General features: G+C 38.5%; 2 protein-coding genes and 1 long non-coding RNA gene across 14 annotated transcripts in view; 2 read left to right on the top strand and 1 right to left on the bottom strand.

The window, feature by feature from the left end:
• LCP2 (lymphocyte cytosolic protein 2) overlaps positions 1 to 6,590 on the top strand; it is a 38,655-nt gene extending 32,065 nt beyond the window's left edge. The window contains 6 exon segments of the mRNA XM_081851917.1: positions 494 to 640; positions 1,382 to 1,425; positions 2,072 to 2,193; positions 5,242 to 5,328; positions 5,490 to 5,645; positions 5,949 to 6,590. Coding sequence (XP_081708043.1) covers positions 494 to 640; positions 1,382 to 1,425; positions 2,072 to 2,193; positions 5,242 to 5,328; positions 5,490 to 5,645; positions 5,949 to 6,071 — 679 coding nt within the window. The 3' untranslated portion in view covers positions 6,072 to 6,590.
• KCNIP1 (potassium voltage-gated channel interacting protein 1) overlaps positions 1 to 12,807 on the bottom strand; it is a 573,342-nt gene extending 560,535 nt beyond the window's left edge. Inside the window, exons 1-4 of one of the 7 annotated variants that reach the window (XM_081852162.1) lie at positions 12,713 to 12,807; positions 11,419 to 11,560; positions 9,435 to 9,525; positions 7,913 to 7,978 (exon numbers count right to left, since the gene is read on the bottom strand). In XM_081852162.1, the coding sequence (XP_081708288.1) occupies positions 7,913 to 7,978; positions 9,435 to 9,525; positions 11,419 to 11,560; positions 12,713 to 12,762 (349 nt within the window). In that variant the 5' untranslated portion in view covers positions 12,763 to 12,807. Of the gene's footprint in view, positions 1 to 7,912; positions 8,022 to 9,434; positions 9,526 to 10,787; positions 10,949 to 11,375; positions 11,561 to 12,712 lie in introns of those variants that run through there. The other 6 variants (XM_081852171.1, XM_081852172.1, XM_081852173.1 and 3 more) reach the window with 6 other exon arrangements.
• Positions 9,941 to 21,071, top strand: LOC309336462. Of its 6 annotated transcripts, none has more exons than XR_014154025.1 (3): positions 9,941 to 10,010; positions 20,265 to 20,422; positions 20,968 to 21,071. It is a non-coding gene; the product is annotated as an uncharacterized lncRNA (long non-coding RNA). The 6 variants fall into 6 exon arrangements; XR_014154026.1 differs by lacking the exon at positions 9,941 to 10,010 and adding an exon at positions 11,036 to 11,121; XR_014154027.1 differs by lacking the exon at positions 9,941 to 10,010 and adding an exon at positions 11,523 to 11,627.
• The last annotated feature ends 1,223 nt before the right edge of the window (positions 21,072 to 22,294 follow it).

The following is a 22,294-nucleotide window of genomic DNA, read 5'->3' as shown; positions in this document are numbered from 1 at the left end:
ATGCACAGTCCATACAGGCTGCGCCACCCTGGGTGCCGGAGAGGGTTCCTCTGCCACTGACAGAGGTTTCTTGAGCAGAAACTTACTATACTAAATTTGTGCAAGCGCTTTAATGTAGCATTAATTCTATCAGGATTTAATAGTTTTGAATGATTAATTTTTTAGCAGTTCTTATTTTTATCTGTAAGCTGCCTTGAGTCCCTGTCAGGGAAAAAGGTGGGCTATTAAAAACTAAAAGTAATAATAATAGTAGTAGTAATAGTAAATGCAATGTGTTATTTTGTTCATGCAAGGTGAAGCCTACTGTGTCAGTGAAACTTGTAGATCTGCTGGAACCTCAACTCTCATAGTTTCTATGCTGGAACTACAGCATTTTGAATCTGAAATGAATTCCAGAATATGAGTCAGAAATGCCTAAGCTTTTCCAAAACAAACTGAGTAGTTCCACAAATCTCTTATTCACTGTCCCAATCTGAGTCAGTTAACTGTGTTTTTGTTTTTGGTGTGTGTGTTTTGCAGATATTCACCATAGGTCAGTTCCCCAGCCATTTTTGCAATGTAACACATTTCCAATCAGATCTCCTAAGCCGCATTCTAAACAGAGCCTTTTACCATCCAAGACGATACCTGGTGCAGAAAGGTTTGTTGAATTGAACTGACCATTAGTTGTGTGCTATTATACATTATGTGGAACTTGTTCATTGCTATTCTTAATTCTATAACAGAATTAAATTCTATGAGAATCAAATGCAGTGAGGGCAATTCATCCTGCTCACATGATTGAGACTAACTCCAGTACATTGGTACCTTGGGTTACGTACGCTTCAGGTTACATACACTTCATGTTACAGACTCCGCTAACCCAGAAATATTGCTTCAGGTTAAGAATTTTGCTTCAGGATGAGAACAGAAATTGTGCTCCGGCGGTGCGGCGGCAGCAGGAGGCCCCATTAGCTAAAATGGTGCTTCAGGTTAAGAACAGTTTCAGGTTAAGTATGGACCTCCGGAACGAATTAAGTACTTAACCCGAGGTACCACTGTAACTGTTTTCCACTCCCTCCCCACCCAGCTATACCAATTTAAAACTGGCTTCTGTGGGCATAGTTCTGGAATGACTATGTTCCCATACTATAGATAAGAGTACGTACACACACACACACACACACACACATATACATACATACACACATTGTCCCGGATAGTTCCTTTATTCATCCTGTGGATTCCCACAAACAATTTGAAACAAGAGAAGAGTTGCAACCTGCAACCAATTCTGCTATACCAGCAAGTATTTTCTGGCCTCATTTCTAAGATATAAAACTAGTCACTTACAAAGTATCAGATCTCATTTGTACATGCTAATCATTGTTTATTTTTACAGCACTCTTTCATCAAGTGGATCACTACCACCACATTTTCAGCCAAGTATGTATTGTATAAATACCTCATAAATATTCAGGCTTAGATTTTCAAAACATATGATTGCTGCCAGTACAAACTAACAGCTTTTCCATTAAATATTTTGCGACAATGCAAATTTATGAAGCATAAGTTGTCTGAACACAAGTTGTTTTGTTTCTTGAATTACAAGGTTTTAGAGCAGTATAGTAATGAAATAACCTAAATCAGAAATGGGGAATCTGGCGCACCAGTTATTTTTAGATTCAAATTCCCAATTATCCCCATCCAGCATGAACAATGGCCAGGGATAATGGACATTATAGTCTAGCAGCAAATAGATAGAACCAGGTTCTCTAACCTTGATATAAATCAAATAAATGCATTTAGGAATGTCTGTCATAATGCTTCTCATGTTTGACGCTTTGCATTTCTGTGAGATTTTGTGAGTTATGCGGCCTATTTTTCTATCAGACTTGTCTACTCTTTCCCTTCAGTTTGCCAGTTACTGCTTAAAGCATTTAAGTTGTAATGAAACATATTCTCATCAGAAGTCCATTTCATTTTTACTTTGTCAAGACCCTGTCAAGCTTGTGTGGTTCGTTAGAATCATGTTCGAATGTCCATTAAGTCATCTGGATTTAATTTTTAAATATGTTCATTTTTTCTGAAGGTAATATTGGCAGAACTGCTTCAAAAGGCCCTGCTGATGGAAGACCACCATTGCCAATTCCTAACAGACCATTCACACATTCTCTCAATGCTGAAAATGAAGCAATGGATCAGTACCACAAGGTACAATAATAGCATCAAAATGTTTAATATATTGTGAATTCCAAGCGAACAATTTATGTGATAGAATGCCAGACCCAATTCCTTCCAAGGCATACATATGAGGCTGTATTCTTGCCCCACATCTATTTAATCTATTTTTGAATGATATGAAACAACATCTACTCATTGTGAATGGCCACCCTCCTAGGTTAGGACCTAAGGCAGTTCCCATACTTTTATATGCGGATGACACTCTCCTCTCCTGCACCAGAATTGCGCTCCAAAGGTATCTAAAAGCATTCTTTCATTACTGCCAAGGAAATCACCTAGCGATTAATTATTCAAAATCCAAGATCTTAGTATTTTCAAAATGGCTCCCATATAAATAGCGTATTGGTGATCAAGAAATGGAACAAGTTAAATCGAACAAGTTAAAAGCTTTAAAGACTTAGGGATCACCTTTTATTACAATCTAAAATGGGTGACCCATTGTAACAGGACAACCAACTTAGCTAAATGCACTGCAGCATGAATTAAAGGATTCTAATTTTTTTGATGGTAACCAGAATGTGCCTACAGCAGTTAGGGTCTATAGTGCAAAAGTGTTTTTCAACTCCTTTATGGGAATCCCTTATGGATAACTGACTTTAACAACAAAGTCAAGGATGTACAAGCATCCTTCCAACAAATTCTAGGAGCTCCAAAATGCGTCTCCTACAGTGGTACCTCTGGTTATGAACTGAATCCGTTCCAGAGGTCCATTCATAACCGGAAACCGTTCTTAACCTGAAGCACGCTTTCGCTAATGGCAGCTCCTGCGTGCAATTTCCGCCTGCATCCTGGGGCAAAATTCGCAACCATGAGCGCCTACTTCTGGGTTAGTGGAGCTCGTAGCCCGCAGCGTGCATAACCAGGAGCGTTCATAACCAGAGGTACCACTGTATTTAGCTATGTGTGCAGAGTTAGGCCGGCATCTCTTAGAATCTAGGGGCTGGATTATGACTTTCAAATTCTGGTTAAAAATTTACATTAATACAGACCCGGAAAGTTTCCTAACTTCTTTATTGAGACAGATAGGTAGCTGTGTTGGTCTTCCGTAATCGAAACAAAATAAAAAAAATCCTTCCAGTAGCACCTTAGAGACCAACTAAGTTTGTTATTGGTATGAGTTTCATGTGCATGCACAATTCTTCAGATACACTGAAACAGAAGTCACCAGACCCTTATAGTGAGAGGGTGGCGAGGGGTATTACTCAGAAGGGTGGTGGGAATGGGTGATTGGCTGATAGGTGTGGTAACTCCCTTATAGCTTAAAATATAGATTTACAAAGAGTCTATATCCAATATTTGTTGAGGGATGATACTCCCAAAACTACCAAGATTGTTTCAGGGTATTTAGCTGAGATTTTTAAAGCTAAATCAAAAGTTGCCTGATTTGCTCAACGGTGACTATCTAGTCTTTTATATATTGTATGTGTTTGGATTACTAATGTATTTGGATGGCTTTGTATGATTTTATGATTTTATTTTTTAAACTTATGCCAATAAGGACCAATAACAGAATACATATGAGCAAAGCATAGGAAAGCTGGGTAAGACAAGCTGAAGAAAAACAGTCCATATGTAGCAAGGAGTAACAGCTTGTACAACAATTCTGCAAGGATTTATTTATTTATCCCTTGTAGGTACTGAAATTAAAGTCCTATACTGTATAAACATCTTGTGAAAATAGATTCTCTAAACTGGGTGCGCTGTTGCAATCAACATGCAGCAATCAGTGCACATAGATGTGTTTCTTTTGGTATTTGGAGCCATTAGAAATAAAATGGCTAGGTTGTGCTCTGGTGAGGAGCAAATGCAAGCATAAGGACTCATCCACACTTCTGCTTGTCCTGTGCCTAAAAATCATGGGTCTGAGTGGTTTCCCACTTGGCCCGCTCCTTTCCCATGAAAAACTATCATTTTAGAGCAAGTATCAATCCAGAGAAAATTGCCATGGCAATGACAGGCCTAGACAGCATCTTGAGAAGTAGAGCCATCACCTTGCCAACAAAGGTTCGTATAGTTAAAGCTATGGTTTTCCCAGTAGTGATGTATGGAAGTGAGAGCTGGACCATAAAGAAGGCTGATCGCCGAAGAATTGATGCTTTTGAATTATGATGCTGGAGGAGACTCTTGAGAGTCCCATGGACCGCAAGAAGATCAAACCTCTCCATTCTAAAGGAAATCAGCCCTGAGTGCTCACTGGAAGGACAGATTGTGAAGCTGAGGCTCCAGTACTTTGGCCACCTCATGAGAAGAGAAGACTCCCTGGAGAAGACTCTGATGTTGGGAAAGATGGAGGGCACAAGGAGAAGGGGGCAACAGAGGACGAGATGGTTGGATAGTGTTTTTGAGGTCACCAGCATGAGTCTGACCAAACTGCGGGAGGCAGTGGAGGACAGGAGTGCCTGGCGTTCTCTGGTCCATGGGGTCACGAAGAGTCGGACACGACTAAACGACTAAACAACAACACAGTTAAGTGCTAAAAAGCAGTTTTTCCCAGGAGAAAACAGCAGGACAAGAGGAAGTGTGGATAATAAGTGTGGTTATAGAGACTTCCCACCAAATCCATCACTACATTCATGACAAAATGCCCATTAACAACAACACACGTAGGAGTTTCCACTCATATATACTACAGATATACAACAGGTTATTTTTACTTATCTGCTTTTCATGATAAGGAGAAAGCTAAACTAAATGTCAGAAAATAATAATTAAAAATGGGCTGGCTGGCATTTTGCTATTGCTATTGATGTCATATTAACACAGGGGCTGGACTGGTGGGCAAGAGCTGCAGCAATTTCACATCAAACTTCCATAAGCAACCCCCCCCCCCAAAGAAACAATGGCTTCAGTTATAAACATAAAGAGGAGAAAAGAATGATTGGGTACCTTACGAGTAACATATTCAGGTAATAAATACTATACCTGCCTTTCAAAGCTCTGTACTCCTTTGCCCTACACTGGTAATACCATATTCTCACTAATAAACAGCTCTTTGTCTCTCTTTTCATGTGGCTCAAGTATAACCAGCTCCCGCTAAATCAGGAATGGTATGCTGCTGATATAACCCGGACAGATGCAGAAGCTGCTCTTAGGACCATAAACCAGGTGAAGAGTTAAATTATAACATCAATATAGTAATATGAGAAAAATATTGAAATTGAACACACACTCCAATCCTGAACACATTTGCTTCGAAATGCAATCAATTCTGTTCACAGTTGTGATGACATTTGTCTTAAAAATATTTTATTGTGTTACTTTTCTAGGATGGCACTTTCTTAGTAAGAGACAGCTCAACGAAGGCCGCTGATCAACCCTATGTCTTGATGGTGCTTTACAGTGCTAAAGTATACAATATTCCAATACGTTTCCAACTGGAAGATAAAGTGTATATATTAGGAACTAGCTCAAAAGGGAATGAGGTATGATGTAATGTTACTTTATTTATTTATTTATTTATTTTAATATTTATTACTTATTAAATATAATACTTTCTTCTACATAATGACAACTCTTCTTACTACTTCTCCTTCAAGGTTTATCAAATGAGAGTGCAGTAACTGAGCAGAATCAAATCTAGGCTAACAGCAAAAACTAGAACCAAAGATAGTTTATTTACTGTCCCTAAAGAACAATTTGTATAAAACAAAGAGCCAAAATTACGTTGCTTTAACTTTCTCTATAGTCAGAATCATTGACTGATTGACATTCTGTAAACCACACAGGATTTTGCTTCGGTGGCTGATATAATTGATTACTTCAGAAGAATGCCTCTTCGACTGATAGACGGAAAGGATCGGTGTTCAAGAAAGCAGTGCTTGCTGACATACACGGCTGGATCTCTTTAAAAGATAACAGAAAATTTCCTGGAGGATCACCTATTTATCTTTGAAAGAGAAAGCCAGAAGAGTAACTGATTTATATTTGGTGAACTTCTCCTATTTTCATGTTAAAATGCAAGTTCATTTCTTGCCTTAAGTTCTCAAACTGAAAACATCAGTGTATTACTTCTCACTAAGCATACGCTTCATGAGACAGTTTCATGTGTGTGATAGCCACTGTCTGAAATGCAACATTACACAGACTGAAAATAACTGTGTGGTCTTACAATTTGTGTACATATTTCTTTACATGTGAATGCTTTTTGTGGAGTAGTGTTGTATAAAATACAATAGACATATTCACCTGAGAATAGCTTGGTGTATTCAAGTTGTTTGATGCTCTCAAACACAGTATCCATGCTAATGTCTAATGTTTGTGGGAACTATATCTGTGTACTATATTTCACATATGATAACAGTAATTAGTTTAAGATGCTGCATTTTCAGATGCAGCTAGAATCAATAAAGTATCTATCTGTTTTTATATTCCTTTTTCCACTGCTAACCTTTATTACTACCCATTTCTCTCACACAAATAAACTTCCATTCTCTGTATGTATCTTTTCAAGTTAGCCACTGTACAAGATGGACTCCCATAATACAAATGACAACCCTTTAAGTATTGCTTTAGTCCTCATATAATTACTAGGAGCAGCTGCTCCTGTTCTTTCCACTCATCAACTCCACCTACACGCCAACCTCTTTGCCAACTATTCAGCCGCACCTGGCCAACCCCTCCTCCCTTTATACCTCACCTTGCCTAACACCACAGCTCACCCCAAGCCCCACCACTTTTTAAAGGAAGAGAAGGTGCTTCAAAGAGTGGCTTCTGAAGTGCCTTCCCCTCTGTAAATCTCGTTGCAGCCACATTTAATGGAGGGGGCAGGCATTGCACACAGTGGTTTGCAGTTCCTGCTTGCTCATCTGGAACTGGCATGGCCACCTGTTGGCAGCTACATAAACTGCAGCATGACAGCTATACATTTTTATGTATATAGGAAATTCAATCATATACTCATAGATTCTATCCAGTACCAATAATTCCTATTATTTCAAATTCCTGCCTAGACTTCACAAACATAAAAAATGGCTTAGCACTAACTTTAAGCCACTGTCCATCTGACTTATCAAGGACAAATTTGCAATTATGTTACCATCACATGGCAGGGTGAAGCCCAGTCTAAAAGTCTAAAAGTCAGTTTGAGTTCAAAAATCAAAACCAATCACAGTACTTTGTAAATCTTACTGAATCGTTAAATTGGACTGGATTATTGGCCTTAATTCTGCAGCACTTTATTAAGAAATCCATCCTTATGTTCTGATAAGGTAAAATATTATACACATATTTTCTTTCTGTTATTTAAGAACATTAAATATGCACAGTTTTGTGTCCAGTAAAAGTAGAGCACAGTGGAGATGCAAGGGATGAGAAGAAGCTATTCTAGTAAAAGCTCACTGCTCCTTTTTTTTTTTTTAAATTGAGGATTTGGGTGATATATTTTTGTATCCATTTATTCCTTAGCTTGCTCTACACACCTACTATGTGCAGTAAATAAAAGAATAGCACCAGCTAACTTAACACACCACCACCAACTACACAAAAACAGTAATTTAATTAGTAATCAAACATAGCATGCAATTCAAAAACTCTACACTTGACAGACTTTGTAAAGTGTCTCAAAGGAACAATATTGTCCAGGGGCATAAAAAGTTAGGAAAGATAAAATTTATCTTTCAGCTTGCCCTTTTAAATGTAACACCAACTACTGACAAAGTGTTAATGAAGAGGGACAATAAATAGAACTCACAGATTTGTGGACTCCTCACGTTTCTTTTCATCAGCTTCTGTTGAAACATCTGTTGGAGCTGGATGGCTGAAGTTCAGAATAAGATCACAAAGCAGCAGTTGGGTTTTTACTGTAGAACAACAATATTTCTGTATTTATTCATTTAGTCTGTTAAATTTATAACCATGTGAAAGGGAGCACCTAATTTCAACACACACACCCCTTTAACTATTGGTAAATCTACTTCCTTCCCCCGCTTCAAACCCTCTACAGTGGTACCTCGGGTTACATACGCTTCAGGTTACATACACTTCAGGTTACAGACTCCGCTAACCCAGAAATAGTACCTCGGGTTAAGAACTTTGCTTCAGGATGAGAACAAAAATTGTGCTCTGGTGGCACGGTGGCAGCAGGAGGCCCCATTAGCTAAAGTGGTGCTTCAGGTTAAGAACAGTTTCAGGTTAAGAACAGACCTCCGGAACAAATTAAGTACTTAATCCGAGGTACCATTGTATTCACTATTGGGAAATTTAAAAATGGCTACAACATTTTCATTTGGGGGAGAATTGGAAGACATTTGCAGGCAAATGTAACGCTTCTGAGAGCATGAAACCTATCAATTGTCAGAAGGATAGCTGCAACAGTTGTCCCACAAGGACAGCCATTACAGCTAAAGTAGGGAACATTTTTGGCCCATTGGCCACATCTTTTTCTCTCTCCATCTCAGCAGGGTTTCACTGGAGTTTGGGACCATCTACTGGTCAATCATCTGTTGTCATAATGATGCCTGGTGATTGACAACTGTCAAGGTTTGGGCTTTGCACAGAGCTTCCCAACAGTTAGCTGGTTTTCAGGCACTTGGAAAATATTCCAAGAGGGCTTTGCAAGCCCCATGCTTGGGAACTGCTGAGCACAGGGCTTGCAATCTTTGCTCAGTACTTCCAGTGTCCAACAATTAGCTGGTTTTTGATCCCTTGGGAAGCACTGTGCAGACTTTGCAGGCATTGCCAATTGGTAGGGCCCACAAAGCGCCTTTCAACCAAGTCTTGCCATTACCTGATATCTGGTGTCATGTATAGGGCAGTTGTTCATGGCTTGGTGAAAAGAGCCTGGTGGGCCAAATGGGGAGGCCTAGAATGCCAAATTTGGTCCACAGGCCAAAGGTTTCCCACCCATGAATTATAGTTTGAGGCATACTCATCCCCTCCTGCATTCACTAAATAGGAGCAGGGGAAAGCTGTAGATTTCCCCCCTTTTGAAAGTAGTAAATAAAATTTGCAGACACATAGCAATGACATTTAACATTAACAGAAATAATGTGTTCCTGAATAATTGTGACTTCAACAGGAGATGCACAGGTTATAACCATCATGCATTAAGAGGAAGTGGAATAATACTTTATTTTCTTATGCAGTTAGGTAAGTTTGTATATATTGATTCATATACAATACATCATTTCCTAGAACTCTTCAGGCAGTAATCATCAAATAATAGGAAAATAAATCATTATCTTTATTCTGACAATAGTAGCATTAATAATTACCCATAAGTTTATTCAGTTCAGATGACATTTTATCCATATTTTTAATTGCATTGTCAATAGTAAACTGTTGATCATCATCATTCTTTGACATCTAAAAAAGACCAAGAAATCAGAATGAGAATCAGTAACTTTCTTAGGGTTAATTATATGAGAAATGGCTTTATATGCTTAAATTTTACTTTCATGTGTTAAAACATCCTTACAAGGATCACTTGTTCAAAGGGCTTAAAAACTGTATAATCTAAATTGGAAAATAGCTGTGATGAGAAAACCAGCTCCTTCCCCAAACAGAGAGCAGACTCTTCTGACACGACTAAAAAAAAAAGCCAGTGGCAAGATAATTTAGTCTAAGTATATGTTCACACAATACAAGCATACAGCTGTAACTATTTTGTAATGAACAAGTATAGTTGGCACCAGCTAGAGATTTAGACCTCACTGGAATAAGGAATTTTGCATCTGGCAAGCCACAAGTATGTTAGGTACTGGTGGAGGCATCATTTTAAAAAGCTCCTCTGACTAAAGAAGAATCAGATCTTCATTGTGTGTGGATGTAATCCTTCTGAACTAGGGAATGTGAGTAATCCCAAGGAGAAATCAGAGGTTTTATGACATCTCCAAGTCTGTGACTGTAGCTACTTATCTAAAAGGCATTGTATGGTTTCCCTAGAAAGCATATGCTATGAAAATAAAAAGAAGGTCACCTGCCGAAGACAAAAATTCTTCCTTACTGTTTGTAAAGGGAAACAAACACTGAGAAGTTTGTGTTCAAACTAGCTACAGCCATTTTTATAAAAATCCTTAACCACAAGAGGGTGCCATCATATTGCAGTAATAATATTGTTATCTTTGGAAGTTCATTGTTGACATTTTATTACATTTCTCACTGAACACTTTAGGACTAATCAGGTATGCTCTATGGAATCAAATGTAAAGTCATTTCCCCCTTAAATCATTGGGAAAATGTAAAACATTTTTTGTGGATTATAAATATAGTGACTTTTCTTTCCAGACTTGTATAAAATATTACTTCCAGGAAAGCTCACAGAATTTAGAACATTTTGTCCAAAGGTAAAATTGCTAGTTGAGCCCCAGGGGTTGTTTTGTTGTTGTTTTTGTTGTTGTTTTTTAAAGAAATGGCTGGGTTGGGGGGGGTTTGCGTGTGCATATAGATATAGATATAAGACAGAATTTCAATAAAGGGGATGAATGTTGAGGTAAATGAACGTAATGGAAACAAAGAATTGAGCGGATTAAAATTCCTGAGTGGCTGAGGGAAACCAAAAATGAGAGTGCTGGAAGGATAAGCGAACACGGTTTATAATTATCAGATAATTTATTATTGGGAAATACTCTAAATGGCGGGGTCTAACTGCCGCACTTCGAATCCCCACCACCACTCGAAGGCTGGGCAGAGAGAAGTTTCGACTCCTGTGTCGGCGCCTCCTCAGAGAGAGCGTTTCTCTTCACCACAGATCTGACGCGACGCCGCAAGAGGCCGCTGACCGACAAGCCTCACAAAAGGAACCATTTTAAACTGCAAATCCGCGCGCCCGCGCGCTCGACGCCACTGCTACTCGCGGCAGCACGAGCAGGAAAAGGGAGCCTCTGAATTGCGGGGACGTGACCTGGGTCAAGATATTAGCACACAGCCATAAAATATCCCTCCTGCGGGGCGGGGAATGGGGTAAAAATAGTTTCTCTCTCTCTCTCTCTCTCTCTCTCTCAGTGCTTCTGAGGAGAACTACAGGCGCGCCCACATCTTTTCAACCCAAAACCTGACTAGGTTTTTTTGAGTGCTGAGTAAAGTGGAGTGAAAGAACCATCACATCCAAATTTCAAGCCCCAGAAGAGCACACATTCCTTAGCCGTTATCAGTTAAAAGAAATAAATGTATAGCTTTTCAGTGCTCCCCCCCCCCCCATAAAGAGTTGCCGGGACTCACCACAAACACCTCCCTCGTTAGAAGGGCAATGGCACCCACCTGAGGTGCCGGAACTGAGTTCCCGCGAGTTCCCGCCATTCTTACGGCAATGGGAGAGGCCAGCGGGAAGGTGAACTGAGCTGAAAAGGCCGCCTGGATTTTGGGCTCTGAGGAAGCTCGAGCGAGAGGTCCACGCCAGGAGCTGGAGCAGGAAGTGATTAACAGCGGGGAGAAAGGAGAAGTTTAAATAGCAAGATAAAAACCTGAAGGTCGCATTCACACCATACATTTGAAAAGCGTGATTATGCCTTTTCTTTTTTTTTCTTTTTTTACATACATGGAGAATCCTGGGAACTCTAGTTTGTTAAAGAGTGCTGCTAACTTGGCCCTCCAGCTGTTTTGGGACTACAACTCCCATCATCCCTAGCTAACAGGACCAGTGGTCAGGGATGATGGGAATTGTAGTCCCCAAACAGCTGGAGGGTCAGGTTTGACCATGCCTGCGTGACAGGTATAGTTGCTAGCATAGTTCCCAGGACTCTCCATGGCTAACCGTGGCATAGTAGCTTGTGCTTTAAATATTAATTCTAAGGAAAAAGAAAGCCAAAGCTCGGCATGTGGACCCGTAAGGGGGACGGGGACGGGGTAGAATATGTGAAGGAAAGTGGAGTTGTTTAGCTCTTAAAAACAGAGGACTTGCTAACTTCACTATCTGCAGCTGTATGAATATTATTTCTGCATATGTTGCTCTGAGTTAATTGCAAGTATATGGGTGAGCGGGGATGCGGGTAGCACTGTGGTGTAAACCACTGAGCCTCTGGGCTTGCCAATTGGAAGGTTGGCGGTTCGAATCCCCGCAACGGGGTGAGCTCCCATTGCTCGGTCCCTGCTCCTGCCCACCTAGCAGTTCAAAAGCACGTCAAAGTGCAAGTAGATAAATAGGTACCGCTCCGGCGGGAAGGTAGTCATACTGGCCACGTGACCCGGAAAAACTGCCTGCGGACAAAGGTCGGCTGCCTTAGCCAGTAAAGCGAGTTGAATGCCGCAACCCCAGAGTCGTTTGCAACTGGACTTAACTGTCAGGGGTCCTTTACCTTTATATGGGCAAGTAATTATATCTATGGCACAGTACACTATGAAAGGAATCAATTAACTGGTGCTTGCTTAGTCAGATTCTGGGGGGGTTTTTAATCCCTCCTGTCCTCCTCACTCCCCATTAATCTAATTCTTAAAACTAGAAGTGTATTGCTTTTCAGTACAATCTGCATAATCCGGGTTTGAACACTCTCTGAAAGGCAGGGAAAAGAAAACAATTATTATACACCATTCGGTCAGAGGAAGACAACGCCATTACCTTGCGATCTGACGTCTTGCTGAAGAATTTTGAAATACTAATTTCCACATGCTTCATTATAATAGTGAAATGGTGCCAACCAGAGAGAATGGGGTGATTTCTGCACACCTGCTGGAGGGGAACCGACAAGATCAAGGGCAGAACATACATGTTGTCCTGAAATCCTGGCAACCTGAAAGCAGATCACTGAGGTGCAAACCTTCAGGCTTAGCTTCAGGTGGCTGCTTAGCTGGAGCTGAGGTAAAGGGAGATACATACATACATACATACATACATACATACATACATATATAATTTTATTTCTATACCACCTTTCTGCAGTACAACATGGGGCGGGGGAACATAGCTACAACATAACAACAGTAGTCATAAACAATAAATAAAACATAATACACAGCCAAACAGAACGATTTCCACATAAATCTCAAGATCTAAAATAAAGATGCAAAAAACCAACAGCAACAACCCCCAAAAACAAAAAACTAAATACCACCTTAGCCCAAGAGTCTGATGTCCTACCATGCACAGATTTTACACTCCTTCCAGTTCAGGGTTTAAAAAAAATAAATTTAAGGACTCTGACTCCTTCACAGCTTAAAGACTCCTGGATATGGAGTCAGAGAGAAAACTACTTTATCCTGTCCCAATTAAATACACAAACAAGTGGGAGAAACAAACCACAACCCAGGCTTAGTGTTATGTCCAAACTGTGTTAGGAGATTGTTATGTTGTGGGCGAACATATCAGACGACACAGCGATTCTTCCAAAGCAGCTCTTTATTTGTAAGCTGGAACAGAACAGAACTGAGGAGCTCAGTCAGCCTGCTTATATAGAGCTCCACTAGAATGCAACAGTAACCATTTTCTGTAACTAGCCAATCACTGAACGTCACTTTCGATCCTTCATTTGCATACAAACTATCCAATCACTGAACGTCACTTTCGATCCTTCATTTGCATAACTATCTACAGTATCCCCCTGCTGGCCCAGGGTGAAAACTTCAGTACATAACAGAGACCTCTATTCCCCTTAAAAGAGCTGTTGTTTTCAGAGTGTTGTGAAAGTCACTTCCCCTTCGTAGGAGGACTGTAGCTCGCTGAAGGGAATATGGGTCTCCTAGCAACTCTGACCACCCTTTAACAAACTATAGTTCCCAGGATTCTTTGGGAAGAGGGGGCCATGACTGTTTAAAGTGTCATGATACTGCTTTAAATGTACAATGCGTATGGGTGTGGGTTGTGTGTGTGCGCGTACACACACACACGTGTGCTTTGTTATTGCTGCTGGCTTTCTGTGACTGATGTACCTACCCAGTTTTAAGTGGTATATATACATTTGCTTTAGAACTCTGCTTATTGACATTAGGCAGGTACCCTTAATGTATTGTTTTAGACACCTGCTGAAAATATTTTATCAGACCTAACCAGACATATAATTTAGTTACCTATATTTGTTTTTAAAGCATAACTGGCTTTATCTGTGTTTTACTGAGAATTATTTTATGTATATTCATTTAATAGTTTTGTGGATCTTAACTGTGTTTTATCTACATTTTATTTGTACTCCACTTTTAAATGAACAAAAAATATATTAAAAATAGTCAGGAGATACATCATTAAACAGGGTTAACAACCTCCATTCTTAAGTGTGTTGAGTTGTTCAGTTTGTACAACATAAATGCCATTTTGCTTAAATTCAATTTATGTCATGTAGTTGAATGGATAGAATCAATTTATTATATCTCAGTACCCCCCCCCAAAAAAAATCAACACTTCCAGCTGTTAACTCATATTCAAATGCTGATACATACACAGACCAGAATATTTATCACAGCCACAAATCTCTAAGGACATGACTCCATATACTTAATATTTCAAGCACAAATACACTGGCACTATTTTAAAATTAAAACTAATTTTGTTTGTTCTGACAATATGGCAAAAAACATCACTTATACCAAGTGATAAATTATCCTGTAGGAGGCATAGTGAGATATTGTTGGAGGAATTCTACCTTTGCAATGACCTTATGGCACTTTCCTGTAATTACGTTTTAGGCTTGGATATTTCATATGCTGGATGTATTAAATGAGGTATGAACAGAATTTTAAAACTTGATGTGATTACTCACTGCCATGGTGAAATAAATGTGTGTTGTGAACTCCTAGAAATGCATTCAAAATTAAAAGCTTTTATTTACAATGACATAAGAGGCGGATGTATGGATGGTATTTATTGTGTTAGGGTTGCTTTAAAATTTACTGAATTCAGCTTTCAAACTGAAACAGGTTTAAAATGCCACTGTGATTTCAATGGAGTAAAGGAACGGAGATGAGCAACGATCAGCCTATCAAAGGTTTCAGCAGCTGCTCTGACTGCAGCCATCCTCCCAATGAGTCATTAGAGCTGACAGAGGGATGCAGGTGGCACTGTGGTCTAAACCACTGAGCCTCTTGGGCTTGCAGATCATAAGGTCAGCAGTTTGAGTCCTCGCAATGGGGTGAGCTCCTGTTGCTCTGTCCCAGCTCCTGCCAACCCAGCAGCTTGAAAGCATACCAGCATAGATAAATAGATACCACTGTGGCAGAAAGGTAAACAGTGTTTCCATGTACTCTGGCACTCATCATGGTGTCCCATTGCGCCAGAAGCAGTTTAGTCATGCTGCTCATATGACTTAGAAAGCTGTCTGTAGACAAATGCTCCCTCAGCCTGAAGCGAGATGAGTGCCACACCCTAGTCAGGGGTCCTTTACCTTTACCTTAGAGCTGATAATCACCAAGTTCTTCCTGATCATCTGCCTATAGGCAATTCTCAGAAGTATTCGTCTCACCCCTCATAATTTAGTGGACATCTGAAAAAAAGTGTATTTCATTCATCTGATAAAACTCCTGCTATGTATAGCCTTTCTACCCAACAAAGGCCATTGGGCCATCAGGGTGACTCATATTTACATTATAATATTAAATTAAAACTTTGTCATTTAAAAAAGAAGTAACTGTAAAACCAATCAGATAGTATATACTAAAATAAAGTCTAGCTAAACAGCATGAGCAAAACCTTTTATTTATCCAGAATATCTTGACCTGCCATTGAAAGGCCAAGGGGAGTTCAGCTGTCAAACCAGGCTAGGAAGGATGTTCCAAAAGAATACCACTGTCAAAAGGCTCCACTCCATTGTTGTAACTATTGGTCTAACCACAGAGACATAAAATATTCCGAGCAGGGAACACTCTGAAGATCTCAGCATGCAAAAAAAAAAACCTCATACATAAGGAAGCAAACATTTATTTACATAAGCAGGACCCTTCAAGGTGCCAAGTAACAACCAGGCAGCTATGGTCTAATTCTTAACAGTTTTCAAAGGCACCCCACGTAAATCATATTACAGTAATCTAATTGAAAGGTATGGTTGTGAACCCCATGCATCTTTCTATCAATTAACACTGACCTGAGCCAACATTACTATGTCCTTGATAATAAATCTCCAATTCAGATAGAAGAACAGTGAGGGCAAGTTAAACCAAATGAAATCAAAGTTGCTAAATTTTCATGATTTATTCTGGGGTATGACTCTTTTACATAGAGGCACACTCTTTTGTTTTCTATTTCATAAACAAGGAGATTCCTGATCCAAGCATATTTTACAAAAAAAAGCCCACGTATTCATCTTGGGTTAATAAATGTTTCTCATTTTAAGATGAATGAGTTTACCTTCTGGTAGCACCTAATTCAACTTGATAGTATATGTGAGAAAAATGTTTAAACATGGTATGACTTCAGAAGCATTAAGCCCTCTTCATCTTCACTTATTACTTAGAGCATGACAGAAAGAAATACAAAGCAGGATTATTTTTTATGTCTCATATTGTTTATTATCTCTTGACACTGCTGGAACATGCAAATCAATCTTCTCTTCCTCCTAAACTTAAATGAGATGCATTTTTAAACTAAAGCAAACAGCAGTAGTAAGAACATTTTAAAGTTAATTGCCAATTTGTGGTAATATAGCAGCTTTTTCATGCTGATAACTGTAAGAGCTAAATCTATATAAACAAAGTGACCTGTGAAATTCAAATGCACTTTACATGTGCAATGTTTGTGTTCCTAGTTTATCTTAAGTATTTTATTCAGATTTCTCTGCTTGTGGCTCTGCTTCAGAGGTGGATTACTGCTTTTCGTTTCAGTTAGTTTTGCATGAAGATATTGAGTTTCTTTCTCTCTGGATTTATTCCTTTGTACTGTAAGAATGTATATAAAGATAAACTGCTTAAGGGATCAATATTACTTGTGTTTCGTCAATGCCTTCTTTATTCCTTTTTGCATTAGCTTATGAAGAAGATTAAACATATTTTTAACATATCTAATGACATTCTCAGTTTTGTTTTTTCAATATCTGCCCTTGATCCTAACAATACAATTTTTATTACTCTTTAAAAAATTGGGAACAGCCTAGGTTGCTGGACTCAGCGCCCTTTTGACGTTGGCCACCTCCAGTATGCCATTCTCTGTCCTTTCTATAGAGTTTATATCCAAAGATAACTGTGTCCCATTAGTTCTCACCACTCTACCAGGTTGTCATTATGTCCACTGTATCCATGCTGCCCTCTATGACAAGCCCTCCAGTTCACCCATCTTGGCTCAGAGGCTTCTAGAATTAGTGTATAAACAACCCTGAGCAGGGATGTTAAAAGGCATCATTTTTTATTCTACATTGTATTTGTTGCATTCAGAACTGTCTCCATTCTGCTGCAGTTCATCTTCTGCCAAAACCAACATTATTCAACTCACTGTCTGCAATAGTGAAATTATGTAATTAATTACATAAATTATGTTATTACATTATTCCACTCCATTTCAAGGCAAAAGGATGGCAATTTTATGGATTATATAACATTTGCTGACTGAAAACATCAACCATGGTGAACAACCGCGATCTCCACTCCTGTTTTATTGGAACTGTCCAACATAATATTCATTCCTAACTCTGAGTAAGACCTAGTTGGATACAAACTAGTGTTTTGAATTATATTTATTGTTGTACTTTGATACATTACATGAACCAACCTGGGAATAATTTTAGTGTTGAAAAGCAGGATACATAAAATAAATAAATAAGGATTAATATAATTTCAGTCCAGATTTCCACACTTTTTTTACTATGCTAGAAGCATGCTTATGGACATTGTTTATGACCATAGCATTTGACTGCCGAACTCACCTTGCAGTGAATTAAGCAGCTGTAGAATTGTCAAGGCTTCCAGTGAAATTTTCCTTTTCTGCTTTATATTCATCATGAGCCTTGGCTCCTTCTCAAGTAAATACGCTGACATTTAGAAGTAAAATGATGGATGAAAGTTTTTTTTGTAAGCACAGGCCTTATTCTTGGGACTCATCACAATTTTGCTGCACATTGATTCAGAGTAAAATCATTTTTAAATGATTGAGAGATAATATTCTTCCAAGTTTTTTTCTGAAGTGTGCACTGAATAATACAATTTAAAACGTCTCAATTCAATAAAAATATGTTTCAAAAGAGTTGTCCCTGACAACAGAGAGATTATCAAGTTACTCGCAAGAACACGGATCTATCAGTGGTGCTTCTGATAGGTTTGCTAATCCCAGCTGTTGTTTTAAACAAGAGATACTTTATATTTGATGCATTTGAAGGAAGAAGCTTGGGATCAGGAATCAGATAAATACATTTATCATAAGATAAGACAAATCACCACGCTTCCTCCCTCGAAGTAGTATTGACAACAATCGGGTTCTTAAGAGGAGCAATACAACAAAACTTGTTTTCCAACACATGATATGCTTGTTATTCAGCACACTAAAGGCAATTGTGCAACTCCCCAGTGACTGTGATAAAGTCTCCAACCATCCTACACAAGCTATTGCTTTGTAATGTTGCGGTATTAAGTTGTTTTTGCTGTATTGTCCTTGTAAAAAGAGTTTCTGGGGGTCGTCTGAAATGCTTCAAATACTATTCCTGCATTGCTTTTATCGCATATTGCAGGAGTGTTTGAACATTAACCTTTATGTGCTACGTGATATGGGGGTGGTGGGTTGGTTAGGGGAAAGTATGGAAAATATAAACAAACTTTCTCGGGCAGTACTGCAACTTCAATAAGTAGATCAGAGAGTGCCGTATTTTCTGTGGTTTTGAATTTGCCATGAATAAGTGTAATGATTTATCAGCTATGACCCCAAACCAGAGAGATGTAAGTGCTGCAGAATGCTAGCTTCCATAGCTGCATTTGAACGTAGCCTCTATTCCCCCACACTGTGTTTTTTCTACTTCTGCAAAGCTTGGAGTTCCCCCAGGCCTGCTAACTTCTCCATGTTAAGTATGGATACTGAGCTACACAGACCAATGGTCTGACTCAGTATAAGGCATTTTCCTGATTGGTTGGCACTCAGAGAAATGAGTTCAGTTTCAATATATAATATGCTAAAAAGTTGAGACTGGGTTTATAGAATATGATGTATCTCAGCAACCTTTGATCATTACAACAGCACGTAATTATTTTATTTTTTCTGGTTGTTGAAAGTCATGCCATGTATTTATTCTTGCTGTTTAATTATATATGTTGTATTTTAACTTTTTATGTAATCAGCTGTGTGATTCCTATCGCAATGAAGAACATGTAATAAATATTTCAGATAAATCAGCTCTGGCATGCACATGGAGAGTTTTACTACCCTGGAGCTTCTCAGTAAACATTTAAATGCAAAGATCACTTGGCATAAGCTGAATCTGACATCTTCATAGAAGTGAATGAGGAAGCCCTCTTGTGTTAGAACGGTAGTGTTGTGGATTCAGGGTGTTGTATTTTAAGAAAAACACTGACCATTGTTAATTATGGAGCAAATGTGACAAAAATTAGGACAAACCACATTAAAAAACAACACGAAGTCTTGTGGCACCTTAGAGACTAACAACTCTATTATAGCAAAAGCTTTTGTATCCCACAGTATACTTCATTGGAGGGATGAAATGTTATCCAGAGTTATAGGTTGGGTAAATTAACTTGCAACTCAGGATAACACTTTGTGAATCTGATGAAATGGACCATAGTTCACAAAAGCTAATACATCTGTTAATATTTATGGCGCTCTTTGTAGTCCTTACTGCAACAGACTAACATGGCTGCATCTTGGAAAATGCAGTAAAATAATGGACCAATGAAAGTTTCACCTTCACATCTCATAATGATTCACCTGTTTTTCCTCTTTGGTTGGGGTGCAAAATTAACATCGCCCAATGTAAAGCCAGCAGGCACTCTTCTAGTCAATGACCTTTCTCCTCTGTACAGACTTGTTTGCAAGAGTACACAGACACAAGTGGGCACAAACACATTGAGCTTCAGCACCCAGCAAAAGCTTATTTTGCAAAGAAACACCAAGTGTTAGTTGTTGAAACTATTTTGTGCATTCCCACAAACAAATGACACTATTTAGAATATTTCCTTTCTGACCAGTAGATAAAGTCTTTCATGTTGACAATGCTAATATTATATGCAAAAATATATTTTGTCTTTATATTTTGCAGATTTTATTGCTTTATATAAATTGCCCAGCAGGGACTCATTTTGAGAAAGAAGACAATTTCTCAGGACTGCACTGGACAGGGTCAGGATATTAGATTGCTTAAGGAAGGAATAGGAAAAGAAAATGATCTTCTGCGAGCCTCATGCATACATAAGTGAAGTAGGTCCCAACAATTTTTAAAAGTTACTTCTTGAATTGCTTTGTAGAAGGTGTCTTCCTAAATGAATATTATACAATGCTTTTACTGCTTGTACTTAAAAAAAACTGCTTTAGCTTTCACAAGATACTATGGCATGACAATAAAGAACTTGTCAGTGTGGGGAACACACTGTTTTATAGCTAGAAACTATACTTTTGTGACCACTTCTTTTTTTATTAAAGAAAAACCACAATTCTGAATAAAATAAGGAGCAAAGGGTATGTGAAAAAAGTAATATTTCTGAGAGAAATTACAGAGCAGGTTGTAAGGAATCATTTCTTCTTGAGTGTTACTGAGACTACATATTTACACAATTGGTCTCTGGAGGATGGGTGTCTAGAAATAGCCTGCCTGAACATGAATGAACATTATTAATTACTGCATTTAAGAGAATTCAGATAAGTAAAGCCTTTCTAGTAAATGTTTCATGAGGTTGATATTGTTCTTGTAAATATCTCTTTCCGCTTAATGGTTCAAACAGCAGTGTTAATTTTATTTCTTTCAGCTAATATAACCATGCTGTCTTCTACCTTGCTTGAAAAGAATTTTCTCCAGGAGGTATCCTTTAAAAAGAATAAACTACAAATAAAAACATTCAATTTAATATTATGATATAATGCAAAAGCTTCATTTTGAGAGACAACTTGTGAATGCTTGTGAATGTTTATTTTGCTATCAAAGAATTTTTTGTGTTGGGAAAGGAAATGTCTTCATAGTTCGCATTGGTCAGCATAGCAATCAGATATTATCTGAAGCACAGATATGTGTTCTTAATTTTAGAAATAAATTTAGATCCAGATTCTGATACTATCAGAGCCCTGTCAAACTGGTTGGATGCACCTTTTCATTCAAATCAGAACACCCATCCAAAGACAAAACTCACTGTGTGTGACTGCAGCTGAATCTACTACAGCAAAATGACAACAGGGTTTTTGTGTGTGTGTGTGTGTGTGTGTGTGTGTGTGTGTGTAGTTTAAGTAAGTCTAGTTTTCATATGGCATCAATCCAGCACTTTTATTGGGGTGGGATCAAATTGTCTAATATGTGTTTTTGAAGATAATGTGGCAGTTTTATATCCAAACATCTTCATATTGTCTTGCATTTTAAAAAAACTAAACCTTAATATATTAACAGCTATGGCTAAATTACCACATCCCAGTGTTTCTTCTATTAAGATAGATTAATGTATGTGCTCCTAATTATGGGTTGTAATAGGGAAAACATGCTTCTCTATTGTCTGTTGTCTCAATTTTAGATATATTTAGAAATAAACTACGTGGTGTTCCAGAGCTGCATGTGCTAGGAAGACTGTTTAGGAGCCTATTGGGACATGCACAAGGTCTTGTAGAAAGTGATTAACCTGCTATGGCTGTACTCACATTGCTCCTAGAAATATTTGTATGAGGTATTAGTAGTAGAATTCTTTGACAGTCATCTCTGACAGTCAACCTCTTTCCTCTTCACTTCTTATTCCCTTTTGCACATCACTATATAAAAATAATATACTATCAGCCTTCCGTGTTCCTTTCTCCCACACCTATTGTCATGACTTCCACCATATTCTTACCATGACTAGAGCAGTGTTACCATTTCTATCAATCAACCAAGCCCTGTTATCTCCTTTAAATCCCCTTTCAAAGCTCATTTGTTTACAATTATTTTCCAAATCTCAGTAGATTTTTTTCCCCTGTTCTGCACACTCTGTTTCCAGTTAGCCTTCTATTCCTATTCCATTTTTGCTACCCCTTTGCCAAATTCTGTTTTTTTCTTTTTCTTTTTACTTTGCCACTGTTTTGTCCATGTTATCATATCAGAGTAATGGCTTGATGGAA

Source organism: Podarcis erhardii (assembly GCF_964252035.2).
Source record: "Podarcis erhardii genome assembly, chromosome: 2".
Classification (NCBI taxonomy): Eukaryota; Metazoa; Chordata; class Lepidosauria; order Squamata; family Lacertidae; genus Podarcis; species Podarcis erhardii.
The sequence above is the reverse complement of the archived record's forward strand: the minus strand, read 5'-3'. Positions and strand labels throughout refer to the sequence as shown.